Source organism: Podarcis vaucheri (genome assembly GCF_965113315.1).
Source record: "Podarcis vaucheri genome assembly, chromosome: Z".
Taxonomy (NCBI): domain Eukaryota; kingdom Metazoa; phylum Chordata; class Lepidosauria; order Squamata; family Lacertidae; genus Podarcis; species Podarcis vaucheri.
In genome coordinates this window covers 33,584,309-33,599,607 of record NC_138758.1, presented here as the reverse complement: position 1 = coordinate 33,599,607, position 15,299 = coordinate 33,584,309, and the positions used below count along the sequence as shown (strand labels likewise).

At 45.4% G+C, this 15,299-nt stretch overlaps 1 protein-coding gene across 2 annotated transcripts in view; it reads left to right on the top strand.

The window, feature by feature from the left end:
- Positions 1 to 15,299, top strand: part of NOTCH1 (notch receptor 1) — a 97,024-nt gene that overhangs the window by 68,696 nt on the left and 13,029 nt on the right. For both annotated transcript variants that reach the window (XM_082208682.1, XM_082208683.1), the window contains 7 exons: positions 1,201 to 1,353; positions 2,341 to 2,569; positions 6,767 to 6,968; positions 7,748 to 7,901; positions 8,621 to 8,805; positions 9,952 to 10,084; positions 14,124 to 14,381. In XM_082208682.1, the coding sequence (XP_082064808.1) occupies positions 1,201 to 1,353; positions 2,341 to 2,569; positions 6,767 to 6,968; positions 7,748 to 7,901; positions 8,621 to 8,805; positions 9,952 to 10,084; positions 14,124 to 14,381 (1,314 nt within the window). The remainder of the gene's footprint in view (positions 1 to 1,200; positions 1,354 to 2,340; positions 2,570 to 6,766; positions 6,969 to 7,747; positions 7,902 to 8,620; positions 8,806 to 9,951; positions 10,085 to 14,123; positions 14,382 to 15,299) is intronic.

The following is a 15,299-nucleotide window of genomic DNA, read 5'->3' as shown; positions in this document are numbered from 1 at the left end:
CTTCATTGGATATCCATGAGTTCTAGTGTCCTGAGAAAAGGAGAAAAGCTTTTCTCTGCCCACTTTCTTCATTTGATAAACTTCTGTCATGTCACCTCTTCCTTGCCTTTTTTTTTGCAAACTAAAAAGCCCCACATGCTGCAAGCTTTCTTAATAGAGGAGCCGCTCCATCCCCTTGATTGTTTTGTTTATTAAATTTGTACTCTATTAATCTTAAGCTTCATTCAGTATCTCAGAAAGGCACCTATATTGTGATGAGTGACAAAGATTTCTTTCTTAGTTTATGGTGCTTCGATCAGCAGAACTGGCACAGTTGCCACATAATACCCTTTCCAAATTTGTAAGAGCTGCCATCTTTCAATATGGCGGCACCTACATTTTGGAACTCCTTGCCTATTGATGTCAGGCAGGCACTTTCCTTCCTTTACTACCTGCCAAAACCATTTTGTTTAGACCAGCCTGTCCAGATATTTAGGAAGTCGGTACAAGTTTTAATCTGTTTTTATTTTTTATTTTTTTTAAATAATTTATTAAAGTTTCACAAACAATAAAAAGTTTCAAAATTTAAACGTAAGAAAAACTTCAAGAATAAAAACATACAAGACCAAAACATATAAAAAATACACAGTAAGAAACAATTAGCAAAAGGAAAAAAGGAAAAAAAGAAAGGAAGAAAAGAACAACCAAAAAACAAAACAGAAAATAGGTTAATATTTTCATCTCTTATACTTCATTCACTAGTTTCTTGACCTCCTCACACCTCCCATTTTGTATTCTAGTTCAAATATTAAATTCAGCAAATCCTTGCCCTCTAGCATTTATCCTTTATCAATCCCCATTTACATTTTCTTAAAAATCTTTTTACCAGTACCACTTCTTTTCATTCAGACATCATTTTAACATTCCTTAATTTTACAGTGCTTCTGCAAGTAGTCTTTAAATTTCTTCCAGTCTTCCTCCACCGACTCTTCTCCCTGGTCACGAATTCTGCCAGTCATTTCTGCCAAGTTTTAATCTGTTTTTAATCTATTGTTGTTTTCAATTTTTGTATGTCTTAAAATATCGCTAATTTTCTTAGTGGCAATTTTATTGTTTAATCTTCATAAGCCTCATTTGAGATATTTATTTTTTTAGCAATCAAACTCTATAAATTTTATGAAATATGTAAAAAATAAATATCCATTCAAATTGCCTTCTCAGGGCAAACCTGTGAGATCGACATCAACGAGTGCGTGAAGAGTCCTTGTCGGAATGGTGCCGCATGTCAGAATACGAATGGTAGCTACTGGTGTGTCTGCAAACCTGGGTTCACAGGCAACACCTGCGAAACGGACGTCGATGACTGCCAGCCTAGTAAGAGCCTCAAGGAGGCTGGGGAGTGGGTTGCCTTAGGAGACCTGGACCCCATCTGCACCATATATTGAAAGCACTGCTGCACATCACTTTAAACAGTCAAGATTTCCCCCAAAGAATCCAGGGAGCTGTAGTTTATAAAAGAGTGCTGAGAGTTGTTAAGAGGACCCCTCTGTTCCTTCCCAGAGTTCCAATTTCCCAGAGCTTCCTGGGAAGAAGGATTGATTGGAACAGAAAAGAACAGGATGCTGGACTTGATGGGTCATTTGGCCTGATCCTGCATGCTCTTCTGGTGTTCTTAACATGAGGAAAGGAAGGTCTTGTGAAAATTCATTGACATATTGGAATTGTTCTCAAACATAAATATTCTGGAAACTCATTCAGGCTAATAAGATCTCTGCTATGTGAGGATATCATATACCCTTCGAACATAAAATATTTCTGCTTGGTTAATGTAAAAGATGTTCTTCTGGAAAATGATCAAGAAATAGTGTTTAATCTTTTAACTTTTAACTAAGATTGTAATAGCTTAAAATTCGGGTTGGGGGTTGGAGAAGCCTATCTCCTGCTATGTCTGAAAGAGCTGAGAACATTTGCTCTGCAGTAACTATGATATGCTAACTTACTACAAAAGGCTACATCTAAAGCAGGAAAACAGGTTTCATGGGAAAATGGGCATTTTCTGTAATGTTTTGGAAGACTGTTCAGTGATAATGTTCAGCTGTGTACAGTTTGCAGCCATCTGCAGCAGTGTTTCTGTAAGCTTTATCTTTGATTTATTTTGTTTATTATTAACTAGATAAACAAATAGCAGGGCACTGAGTTATCAAAGGCTGGGGTGAATTGTGCGTTCAGTTCACACAGAAGGTTTAGGAAAGAATGTGGGAAGTTTTGCAGAGGCCAAGGCAGCCTCAAAAAAATAATTAAAAAAACCATCAGCCCCATGGAATGAGAGTCCATCGCTGCCCCTTTCCCCACTACCTCTAGATCCTTGCCACAACGGCGGGTCCTGCTCCGATGGCATCAATGCCTTTTTCTGTGACTGCCTCGCTGGCTTCCGGGGCCCCAAGTGTGAGGAGGACATTGACGAGTGTGCCAGCAACCCTTGCAAGAATGGCGCCAACTGCACGGACTGTGTCAACAGCTACACCTGTACTTGCCCTTCTGGCTTTAGCGGGATCCACTGCGAGCATAACACCCCCGACTGCACAGAAAGGTAATTCAGGAGCCAGAAATAACGTTGGAAGTCATTTTTTAAAAAAACAATGTGCTTGGCTATAGTCATGCTCCTGTGTGTGAGTGGGGGTGGTTCATCTCAAGAGAACCAACATTCTGCACACCGCAGTGTTGGTATAAATCACACCCATCACTTGCAAATTTTTATTTTGCACAGTCTATTCTGGTGATGGGCAAGAGGGCTCTGGACCCTAATCAAATGGCCTTAGAATCATAAAGTCGGAAGGAACCCCATGGGTCATCTAGTCCAACCCCCTGCTTTGCCGGAATCTCAACTAAAGCATCCATGACAGATGGCAATCCACACTCTGATTAAAAACCTCTAATGAAAGAGAGTCCACAACCTCCCAAGGGAGTCCGTTCCAATGTCAAACAGCTCTTACTGTAAGTTCTTCCTTAATCTCCTTTCTTGTAGCTTGAAGCCATTGGTTCGAGTCTTGCCCTCCAGAGCAAGAGAAAACAAGCTTGCTGCATCTTCCATGTGACAGCCATTTATATATTTGAAGATAGCTATCATATCCCCTCTCAGTCTCCTCTTTCCCAGGCTAAACATATCCAGCTACTTCAACTGTTCCTCATAAGGCTTTGATTGCAGAACCTTTATAATCTCCTCTGCACATGCTGCAGTTTGTCAACATTCTTCTTAAATTGTGGCACCCAAAACTGGACACAGTATTCCAGATGTAGTCTGATCAAGGCAGAATAAAAAAAGGCAATGTCTTTTTCTGTGACTGCCTGGTTGGCTTCCGGGGCTGTTACTTCCCTTGATCTGGAGACTATACTTCTGTTGATGCAGCCTAGAATAGCATTAGCTTTTTCTGCTGCTGCATCACAGTGTTGACTCAAGTTCAGCTTGTGGTCCACCAAGACCCATAGACCCATTTCACATGTACTACTAGTAAGCCAGGTGTTCCCTATCTTCTCTTTGTGCAGCTAGTTCTTCCTGCCTAAGTGCAGAACCTGCCATTCATTCTGCAACTGTTGGCTACTTGTGTACACTCTTCCTTTGTGATTTCCTCTTTCTTCCATTTCTGATACATGCCCTTCTTAAATCTCAGCTCACCTGTAAGCTCCTTATGCAGCCACACCAGTGTTTCTTTAGATACTTCCAACTTTTCTTTCTTGTTTGAATTTTCTGCATTTGGATCTTCAATATTTCATTTAATAAACTCCCACCCATCTTGGACTCCCTTCTCTTTGAGTATTTCTGAGCATGGGATCTCACCCAGGAGCTCCTTAAACTTTTTGAAATCAGCCTTCTTAAAGTCCAGAGTGCCTGTCTCACTATACTCAGCTTTCCCTTGCCTCTGTATCATGAAACCCAGAAGGACACTATTACTTTCTCTCAAGTTTCCAAATGTTTCCACTTCTTTGATCAGTTCCTCCCTGTTGGTGAGGACCAGGTCCAAGATAGATGATGCACTTGTTACTTCTGCCACCTTCTTGGAAATGAAATTGTCAGCAATGCAGTGGAGGAATTTGTTGGACCTTACATTCCTGGCATTGTTTGAGTTCCAACAGATATGGGGTACTTAAAGTCTCCCATTACTACTTTATCTCCCCTTTTTGAATGTTTAGTAATCTGCTCTAGGAAGGCACCATCCAAGTCTTCAGTCTGACCTGGTGGTCTATAGAAAGCCCCCATAGTAAGATCAGTATTGTTTCTCTCTCCTACAGTTTTTACCCGTATACTCTCAATATGCTTTCCATGCTTCAGGTCATTGATTTATTCACAAGTTTGGACATCCTTTACATATAATGCTACTCCTCCTCCCTTCCTGTTTGGTCTATTCCTTTTGAACAGTTTATGCCCCTCAATTCCTGCATTTCAGTCATGAGTCTCATCCCACCAGGTTTCAGTAATGCTTCCCAGGTCATATTTGCCATCCTGCATTAAAAGCTCCAATTCGTCTTGTTGGTTTCCCATGCTCTGCATTTGTGCAGAGACAACTGGAACCATGAATCATTCCCTCCAGTTGCTTCCTTCCTCTAGTACTTTGCCCTTTAGCAGGGCAAGCACCACCTCAATTTCTTGTGCACCAATGAAGCTACTATCCCCAGTACCAGGTGTTCTTCTGCCACCTGTAATGCTGTCTGCCCTCCCGCTCAGAATCTAGTTGAAAGATCTCCTGATCAGGTATGCTAGACTCTTATCAAACACATTTTTGCCAGCTGCTGTGAGGTACAACCCAGAAGTCCTTCCTCAAAGAAGTGGAGATGGTGATCCAAGAAGCCAAACCCTTCCTGATGACACCACCTGTACAGCCAGTGGTTTACTTCCAGTATTTTACTCTTTTCCTGGGCCATGATTTTCAACAGGAAGAAGTGATGAAAAGACAACCTGTGCACCAAGGCTCTTCAGCTTCCTGCCCAGTCTCATAGTCCCTTGCTATATGTTGAAGTTGTGGTCAGCGGGCTTTATAAGACATGGCAAGTTCTCTGTCACATTGCGAATCTTTGCACCTGGAAGACACCTCTTGGGACATCCTGTTTCCTCCAAAAACTATTGCCTCTTGCCGCTTACTACCACCAACAGTCTCTTCCTCCTCTGGGGAGTGGCAGGAATCGTTCTGTACACTGTGCTTTCCAAAATCGCCTTGGAGTGTTCTAAGGTCTGCAGCTGCTGTTCTTGAGTCTTCTCCTCTCGTCTCTTCAAGCTGATCTGGATATTACTAGAATAGGTTACAAAGGCAGGAACCTTATGGTTCTAGTACTTCCTCCTCCTCCTCTCAACTTGCCTTCTCCAGACTGCAATTCCTTTTCTCCTGAGATCATTTCCTTGGAAGGTAGCAGGTGGATTATCAGCATACTCATTCATGATCAGTAGCCTTGGATCTGAAAGGGTTAGATCAAGAATGGGGGGAAAAAACTCCCAAGTCCATCTCCTCCTGTCTGTTCCTCCAAAGGGGGTGACGGGAATCATTATGTGCCCTGTACCTTTCACAGCTACCTTGGTGTATTCTGAGTTCCGTAACTGCTGTCCTAACTCTTCTGCCCCAGAATCAGTGTCCTAGGTGAGAGCATGGAACCGATTTCGCAGTTCTAATGACACAGCATGGTTCCTGACAGTCCTACTTGTGTGCGTCACGTTCCTCCAGGGGTTGGTCTCTTGCCATGAGCAATCTTCCTCCTCCCTTGGGGCGCCTGTGTTGCTGTTCTGTCACAGTCCACTCAGCTCTATCGCGGAAGTCTGCATCTTGCCCTATACCTCGAAGTGTTGACTATTTGGACCTCAGGTTGTTGTACCTTCTCTTCCAGCAAGCCAAGCAGTTTGCACTTGCTACAAGTGTAGCTTTGCAAGTTCTCCTGCAGGAAGACAAACATGGCACAGGTCTTCCTTAACATTAATTTACTTTCATTTATCTTACTGCATTTATATCCCACCTTTCCTCCAAGGAGCTAAAGTTGGGGTACGTGGTAATCCTTCAGCCCATTTTACCTTCCCCAACAACCTTGTGAGATAGGTTAGAGCTGAGAGAAAGCTGAGAGAAAGATCACCCAGTGAGCTTCATGGCCAAGTGGGGCGGGCATTGGAACCCTGGTCTCTCAGGTCTGAGTCCAGCACTCTAAGCACTATGCCATACTGGATCTTGCTTTGTTGCCCTCTCTGGCTTCTGAGATTTCAGCAGACATTGGCTGTGGACTAACTTTGCAGCTGTAGAATCATAAAACTAGAGTTGAAGGCACCCTGATGGTCATCTGGTCCAACCCCCTGCAATACAGGAATCTCAACTAAGCATAGAAGCACCCAAAATGCCATTTTTCACTCCTCCCCTAAAAACTCGATATGTCTGAAACCCTGGACACTACTGTGCTGCCAGTCAGTGTAGACACTACTGAGCCAAGTGAACCCCATGGTCTGACTAGGTATAAGTAGCTTCCTATGTAATTCAGCCCTCCATTCAAAATCATGAGATCTAGAATACTATTTTACATTTTGGGGAAAGGCTCAGTGGTAGAGCACACACTCTGCATGGAAAGAGTCTTGGGTTCAATCCCCAATGGCAACTCTGTAAGGCTGGGTAAAACTCCCTGTTTGAAACCCTGGAGAGCCATTGCTGATGGTGGTCAGTGTACTCTGTACTGTACTAGACGGACCCAGCATTCTGGCTTTTGCTATAAGGCAGCTTCCAACGGAGAGCTTTGATGGCACAGCCAGTTTCCTTCTGCCCCTCAGCTCCTGCTTCAATGGGGGCACATGTGTGGACGGCATCAACACCTTCACCTGTGTCTGTCCACCTGGCTTCACGGGAATCTACTGCGAGCACGACATCAACGAGTGTGACTCCAAACCCTGCCTGAATGGCGGCACCTGCCAGGATAGCTACGGGACCTACAAGTGCACTTGTCCTCAGGGCTACACTGGCCTCAGTTGTCAGGTAAGGGGGCCAAGACCCCACTGGATGCCGAACCAGTTCTGCCTGCAGAGCCTGACCTTGAGTGGGACTTGCCTTTCCCAGTTCATTTGCTTCTGTTGTTTCACTGGGGGCTTGGGGTGGGTGGTCTCACAGAGTGAGGAGCAAATGGCTGAAGTGTTGAGGTCAGAGCAGAGAGGCAGCAGCCCTGGTTCGCACCCGGCACAAACTCATGGTTTGGTTTGTTTAGCTTGCCTATGGTTTGTTTGTTTGTTTGACTGTCTGAACCCCACCTGGCAGACTTAACAGTGGTTCATTTCACCTGGCAACAAACCATGATGTGAAGCCAAGGTACACTGCTGGCTTGAGAATAGGTCAGCATTCTGTGCATTCCCCATCAGCCTTGCTTAACTCTGGTTCTTTGACAACCCCAAAGTCACATGGCAAGAGCAGCTGGGGAAACCAAGCATGGTGAAACAAACTGTGGCCTTGCTTGTCTGTGAGATGATTTGTGGTTTGCTGAGCCAAACCATGGTTAACACAACAAAACATTGCTTAGCCATGGGAAACCGTGTTGCTGCACTACAACTCCTGTCATCAACATCCATGGCTATGCTGGCTGCCAGGAGTTGGAATCACGTGGCACTTGGAAGGGCTGTTGACTCCTCTCCACCCTGGCATCTTCAGGGCCGTGTCCTTCAACCAGCTGCACAGGGTTGACCCCACAAAGCCCCTTCTCTGTACCACCCTACCCTGGCACTGGTGCTGTTGCACCCACAAACCTTCTGATTTTTCACCCCTAGAACCTGGTGCGTTGGTGTGATTCCTCACCCTGCAAGAATGGTGGAAAGTGCTGGCAGACAGACAACCTGTACCGCTGCGAGTGCACCAGTGGCTGGACTGGACTCTACTGCGATGTCCCCAATGTCTCCTGTGAGGTGGCTGCACGGCAGCAAGGTAAGAAGGCCCCATCCTGCTTGCTGTGTTCCCCTTCCTCTGTCTTCCCTCTTTGGTCTGTCCTGGGAGCAGACTCTTGCCAGGGCAGGACCCAGTGAGGGTTGGCTGACCCCAGCCAGATGCATAGATTGGTGTTTGGCATTTCGTTTTGAAGTGGTTCAATATTTGATAGTTGTTGCAGTGAGGTGCTTATTGGTTTATATTTTATATATATATATTACAGCTATGTCATACACACACACACAGAGAGAGAGAGAGAGAGAGAGAGAGAGAGAGTCAAAATCCAAGCTGCTGTAGTTGCATACATAAACAGATTTCTTCCAGCTCTTAGGGACCAGCTTACACAAATTTAAACAACACAGATAAAATACAAAAAGCTAAAAACATATTTTAAAAAATTGTTTAAAAGCAAATTAAACTCCCAACCGGGGGGGGGGACCCCCAAAAGAAGCACATGACAGATGATGATGATGATGATAATGATGATAATGATGATGAACACCATATAGAAACACCCATTTCTTTAAAGACAGTTATTTCCTAAAAGCCTCCTGGAATAAAAACAGTCTTCACTTGTGGAAGTATGACAAGGAAGGAGCCAGTCCGGCTTCTCTTGGGAGGGTGCTCCATGGTCTGGGAGTAGACATCACTGAGGAGGCGTTCTCCCCCCCCCCCCACACCTGTTACTTGTACCTGACCTCCCTCCTATACCTTTGCAGGCGTCGAGGTGGTACACCTATGCAGGAACTCTGGGCTCTGTGTGGACAGGGGCAACACCCACTCTTGCCAGTGCCAGGCCGGCTACACAGGCAGCTACTGCGAGGAGCAGGTGGATGAGTGCTCCCCCAACCCATGCCAGAACGGGGCCACCTGCACAGACTACCTAGGGGGCTACTCATGTGAGGTACGGTTGGTGCTCAGAAGGGAGGTGGCATGGGGGGGCAGTGGACACAGGGTGAACCCTCCTTTACCTGGGTTTGTGCATTGCCAGCAGAGCTGGGTACATGTCCTGAGATGTGGTGGAACATCAGAACGAAGTACAGGACATCCCTCCATCATAGATATTTCCAGATTGCTAGGTAGTTTACAGCCACCCTGCAAAGAAGCCACAGTTTCCAGGGAAAGGGGTACATCGTAACTTGGTAGCAGAGTATCTCCTATGCCAACAAAAGATCCCAGGTTCACTCCCTGCCAGCACGTCTGGCAAAGCTAGTTAAAAGATGGAGGGCTGTCCTTCATTGGAGGCTTAGAAGCAGAGGTTGGAGGGCCACCTGTCAGGGATGTTTTAGCTGGGATTCCTGCACTGCATGGGGTTGGACTAGATGATTCTTGGGGTCCCTTCCAACTCTACAGTCCTATGATTCAGCAGTCTGGCTGGGTAGAAGGCAGCACCTTTGTCCCTGCTTGTGCCAGCCTCCATTTCCCAGTCAATGTAATGCATTTCAGTGGACAGAGGCAGCCTCATAAGCTCTTGCATGATAGAACATTTGGACGCTTCCCTTGCGGACTTCAAAGCTAGCTGAAATCGTAATGCTACTGTAGAGTGGAGGGCACCTAAACATCTTTTGGCTTTTCTTAATGAAAGGCCAAGTAATGCAAGTATTTTTTATTATGTCTAAGCAGCCTTGATAATTGTTTGACCATGAGCTTCAGAAATATTCCCAGCACACCATGCCATGCCCACCCAAAGTCCCCACCCCAGTCTCAGCCCCCAATTTTTTTCTCCACTTCCCGCGGCAAGATTGCACAGTTCAGTCTTGGCCTGTCCTTGCCAACCTGACCCTCCAGCGGCTCGTTCGCTTGCAGCTCCTGTGACATTACAGCAGCTCAGGCACTAGCCATTTTTGGTGGGGTGGGTGATTTGAGGACGGTACAGTTTGTCTATTTTTCATCTGGTTGCATTTTTAAAAATATACTACAAGTTGGTTTTGGCATTTTCCATTGTGGGCTCCCTTTTGAGGGGCTGCCTTCCAAGGTGGGAAGGAGGAAATCCTCCTACCCCTCTAGAACTCATTTCAACTTGGGAATATTGGACTACCTTTCCTTGTAGTGTGTTGCTGGCTACCACGGGATCAACTGCTCAGAGGAGATCAACGAGTGCCTTTCCCACCCCTGCCAGAACGGAGGGACCTGCATTGACCTCATCAACACCTACAAGTGCTCTTGTCCCCGAGGGACTCAAGGTAAATGTGGGTTTGGGTGGAAGCAGGGGCATGGGCAGGTAGGGAAAGACCCAGTCTTTAGGGGTGTCCCACTTGAATGGGGTGGGGTGGAGGGCTCCAGTATTTCTATCAGTCTGTTCTGTATTGGCTTAAAAGTCATCAGTTCAGTGGGTGTCTGTTTTTGAATGCAGAAGGTCCCAGGTTCAGTGCTCAGCAGAATCTCCAGGTAGGGCTGGAGAAAGACCCATCCTTCCCTGGTAGAAATCCTGGATTGTTACTCCTGATCAGTGTTGACAGTACTGAGTTAGATGGATCCAATGGTCTGATTCAGTGCAAGGCAGCTTGCTAATGTTCCTATTTAAACCCCAAATTTATTGAAAACCCTGAGGATTAAGATTTTGGTTAAGTGGTCGAGCATGAAGTGCAGGTTGAATGCTGGTTGGGAGACTTTGCATATAGAGCTGACTGAATAGCTTCCACTTACACACACTTTTGCAAAGGGGTGTTGTATGTGTATGTGTGTCCGTCTCAGAAGGTGTGGGAGGGGTATTCAGCAACTTGCCGGGGGAAGGGGCACAGTGTTCTAGCAAGACTTTTTGCAGGGGAAGGGTCTTGCCTTGATTGAAAGTAAAATACATTGCTTCTCCCCACTCGCGTTCCCCTTTGCTGTTTTCATGGGACCTTATTTCGAGGAAGCTGACTGGAATGCCATTGGGTTGGCAGCTGGTTTGTCTTATCTGTGTATTTATGACTATGTTGAACATTCCACCTTTCCTCCAAGACTCTCAGTGCCACCTTTGTAGTTCTCTCCCCTCAGTTCACAAAACAACCCTGTGATGCACATCTGGACAAATACTTCCATGCCTTTGAATCCACCCAAGATGGTGCCCATTGCTATGAATTTGGGAGAGTCTTGAGAGAAAGAAGGAACAAATTGTTTTTATAAAGCTGCTTCACATATGTGCTGCCAAGAGTGTGGAGGCAGGGGTATTGGTTGGCATTTTTGGTGGATGTACCTGGTGGAAATTTTTAGAGAACAAGTGTTTAATTAGAGATAAGTAAAATGACTCATCGGCATGGCACGGCTACATCTGCAGGTGCCCTCAGGTGTGTTGTCAGCGTTACTGAATATGGGTTTAAGTGGGTATCAGGACTTGATGAATAAACCACTAATTGGATTTCTATTAGTAGCTGCACACAGAGTGATAGCTGCAGTCTGGAAGGACTTAAAATGTGCAAACCTGAAAGAGTATATTGCCCTTAAATAAAAATTGGTTCACAAATTAAGGCTGGCAAGAGGAACAAAGCATAGATATGCCTCTGCAGGAGAACAGTGGAGCTTCATTTCATTCACTAATTCGACAGAAAAATAATGATTAGTCCCAAAGGTGTATACTAACTTAGAATTATAGAAGAGTTACAAGGGACCCTGAGGGTCATCTAGTCCAACCCCCTGCAATGCAGGAATGTCAACTAAAGCATCCAAACTTTGCTTGAAAATCTCCCAAGGAAGGAGAATCTACCACCCTTTGGAGTCAGTTCCACTGTTGAAAAGCTCTTACTTCCTTTCTTTTTAAAATATTTTTTATTAAAGTTTTTCATTGACTACAAAAAACCATGCAGTGTCTCTTTTTTGTTGTTCAGATTATAAAGTCTTTTGGTTTATGTTCAGTGTATGACAATATCCAGAGGGAGGGGAGAAGGTGGGTGATAAACCTACACACTATTTTTTCATTTTTCCAGCTTTTACTTTCTTTCGTTTTTAAAAATAATTTTTATTAAAGATTTTCTTGGTTTACAAAAGGACGTGCATTGTCTCTTTTTCCAGGTTGTGCTTTCTACTGATCAATCACATTTGTTGTGAGACAACCTGTGGGTCCCCGATGTTGTTGAACTACAACTCCCATCATTCCTAGCTAGCAAGGCCAGAGCTCAGGGATGATGGGAGTTGTAGTCCAATAACATCTGGGGACCCACAGGTTGAGAACTTCTGCCTTAGTGTGTTGTATACAGTATAAGGATGGGGAAGAGAAGGGGGAGGGGGAAGGGGGTAGTAAAACTTACTTTTGCTTAGTGTATTTGCTTTTTGTGGCAGTGCCACCTGAGTAGTTTCTCTTTCTACAGTCATACCTCGGGTTAAATATGCTTCAGGTTGAGCGCTTTTGGGTTGCGCTCCGTGGTGACCTGGAAGTAACAGAACGCGTTACTTCCGGGTTTCGTCGCATTTCTCAACCTGTGGGCCCCAGATGTTGTTGAACTACAACTCCCATCATTCCTAGCTAGCAAGGCCAGAGCTCAGGGATGATGGGAGTTGTAGTCCAACAAAATCTGGGGACCCACAGCTTGAGAACCGCTGCATTAGTGTGTTGTATACAGTACAGTGGTACCTTGGGTTAAGTACTTAATGCGTTCCAGAGGTCCGTACTTAACCTGAAACTGTTCTTAACCTGAAGCGCCACTTTAGCTAATGGGGCCTCCTGCTGCCACCGCGCCGCGGGAGCACGATTTCTGTTCTCATCCTGAATCAAAGTTCTTAACCCAAGGTAATATTTCTGGCTTAGCGGAGTCTGTAACCTAAAGCGTATTTAACCTGAAGCGTACTGTATGTAACCCAAGGTACCACTGTATAAGGATGGGGAAGAAAAGAGGGGGGAGGGGGTGGTAAAACTTACTTTCTTTTGCTTAGTGTATGCTTACTGTATTTGCTTTTTGTGGCAGTGCCACCTGAGTAGTTTCTCTTTCTACAGTCATACCTCGGGTTAAATATGCTTCAGGTTGAGCGCTTTTGGGTTGCACTCCGTGGTGACCTGGAAGTAACGGAACGCGTTACTTCCGGGTTTCGCCGCATTTCTCAACCTGTGGGCCCCAGATGTTGTTGAACTACAACTCCCATCATTCCTAGCTAGCAAGGCCAGAGCTCAGGGATGATGGGAGTTGTAGTCCCAACAACATCTGGCGACCTACAGGTTGAGAACTGCTGCCTTAGTGTGTTGTATACAGTATAAGGATGGGGAAGAGAAGGGGGAGAGGGGGGTGGGGTGGTAAAACTTGCTTTCTTTTGCTTAGTGTATTTGCTTTTCGTGGCAGTGCCACCTGAGTAGGTTCTCTCTCTACAGTCATATCTCAGGTTAAATATGCTTCAGGTTGAGCGCTTTTGGGTTGCGCTCTGCGGTGACCCGGAAGTAACGGAACGCGTTACTTCCGGGTTTCACCGCATGCGCAGACATGGGTTGCATTCGCTTCAGGATGCGAACAGGTATCCGGAACAGATCCCGTTCGTATCCAGAGGTACCATGGTATTCACTTTCTGTATTTCCTTGGTAGTGAGAGAAGTTGGTGGGGCAGGGTTTGGTTGGTTGTCTTTAGTTGGAACAGCTCTTGTTTTCTGATGTTAAGAGCTGATTGACAGTGAAATGGACTCCCTTGGAAGGTGGGGGACTCTCTTTCATTGGAAGTTTTAAGCAGAGGTTGAGTGGCCATCTGTCATGGATGCTTTAGTTGATATTCCTGCATTGCAGAGTATATGGCTCTTGGGATCCCTTCCAGCTCTCCAATTCTACCATCAGGAAGTTCTTCCTGATGTTTAGTTGGAATCTCCTTTCTTGTAACTTGAAGGCCTTGGTTTGCTTCCTACCCTCCATTGCAGGAGAAAACAAGCTGGCTCCATCTTCCGTATTTGAGGATGGCTACTGTATCTCCTCTCAATTGTCTCTTCTCCAGGCTAAACATACCCAACTCCCTCATAAGGCTTTTCCAAACCCTTCATCATCCTGGTCTACCTTCTCTGCCCACATTCCAGCTTATCAATAAACTTCTTAAACTGTGGTGCCCAGAACTGGACACAGTACTTGTGGATCACTTAATTAAAATGTGTTTTACAGATGCATACTGTTAAAAGTTTTGGTGTGTGTACAGGAATACAGGTTTTCAATTTATTTGTTTTGGGGGGTGCCTCCAGGAAATGTAAAGAAAATGGATCAATGCTAGGCCAAGTTGTAAGCAGGCCTCTTGGGATCCAGCTCACACCTTCTTCTGCTCCCCATCACTCTCCCCACCACAGGAGTACACTGTGAGATCAACATAGACGACTGCAGCCCACCCTTTGACCCCAACACCTTCGCCCCCAAGTGCTTCAACAACGGGCGGTGTGTGGACCGCGTAGGGGGCTACAGCTGCATCTGCCTGCTGGGCTTCGTTGGGGAGCGCTGTGAGGGTGACGTCAACGAGTGTCTGTCCAACCCTTGTGACCCGCTAGGAACCCAGAACTGTGTGCAGCGCATCAACGACTACGTGTGCGAGTGTCGTCTGGGGTATTCTGGTGAGCACCACAAGGCTCCCCCCCAAAAAGCACGTGGTCTTTGGTGTTTTCCTCCCTCTTGCTTTTTCTCCAAGAATTACTGGCTGATGTTGACAGTAAAGGTATTCTCCAGTCCTAATGCAAACATGCAGTTTAATATAGGTGGTTCATATATCCAAATATTAAAAGCCATGGACTTTATCTAGTAAGAATATAAGAAGACATCTTCAGCTGGATCAGGGCAACTCAGCACCCTTTTCCCACATTAACCAAACCTGGTGCCACAGTAGGAAGTCCACAAGCAGTACCCAAATACAACAGCACTTTCTCCTTCTGCGGTTTCCAGCAGCTTGTATTCAGGGGCATTCTGCTCTGACAGTGGAGGGGGAACATAGGCCTTATCCTGCTCCATGTCTTTGCCCCCCCCCTTTAGAGTTTATCTATGCACTGTGTAAAAAAGTACTTTGTTTTCGTTTGCCCTGAATTCTCCCAAGTGCATAGACTATCTTAGCTGGGAGTCCTACTCCCTGTCTTTCCCACCTGGCCTGTGGGGGAGGGCCAGGGCCCTGCCTGACGACTCCCAGCTACAAAATATGAGGCTGCTGAACAGACTCTTGTGCTGGGGTATTGCTTAGTAGAGGTTGTTGCTGTTCCTGGTATTAATTTTTTGCAGGCTTGTTTTTAGATCTTATTTTCATTTATGTGGAAATTTTTCGGGTTTGCTGTGTGCTTTCCCCCCTGTGTTTTATTTATTGTTTGTGGCCATTTTTGTAATTGTGTAATTACATAGTTTTAACTGTGCAAAGGCAGTATACAAATAAAATGATGATGATGATAGTTAAACTCCTTCCCACAGGAGGCAGTGATGGCCACAAACCTAGACTGCTTTAAAAGAAGATTAGACAGAGGGCTAGAGATTGCTGCTAATCAAGATGGCAA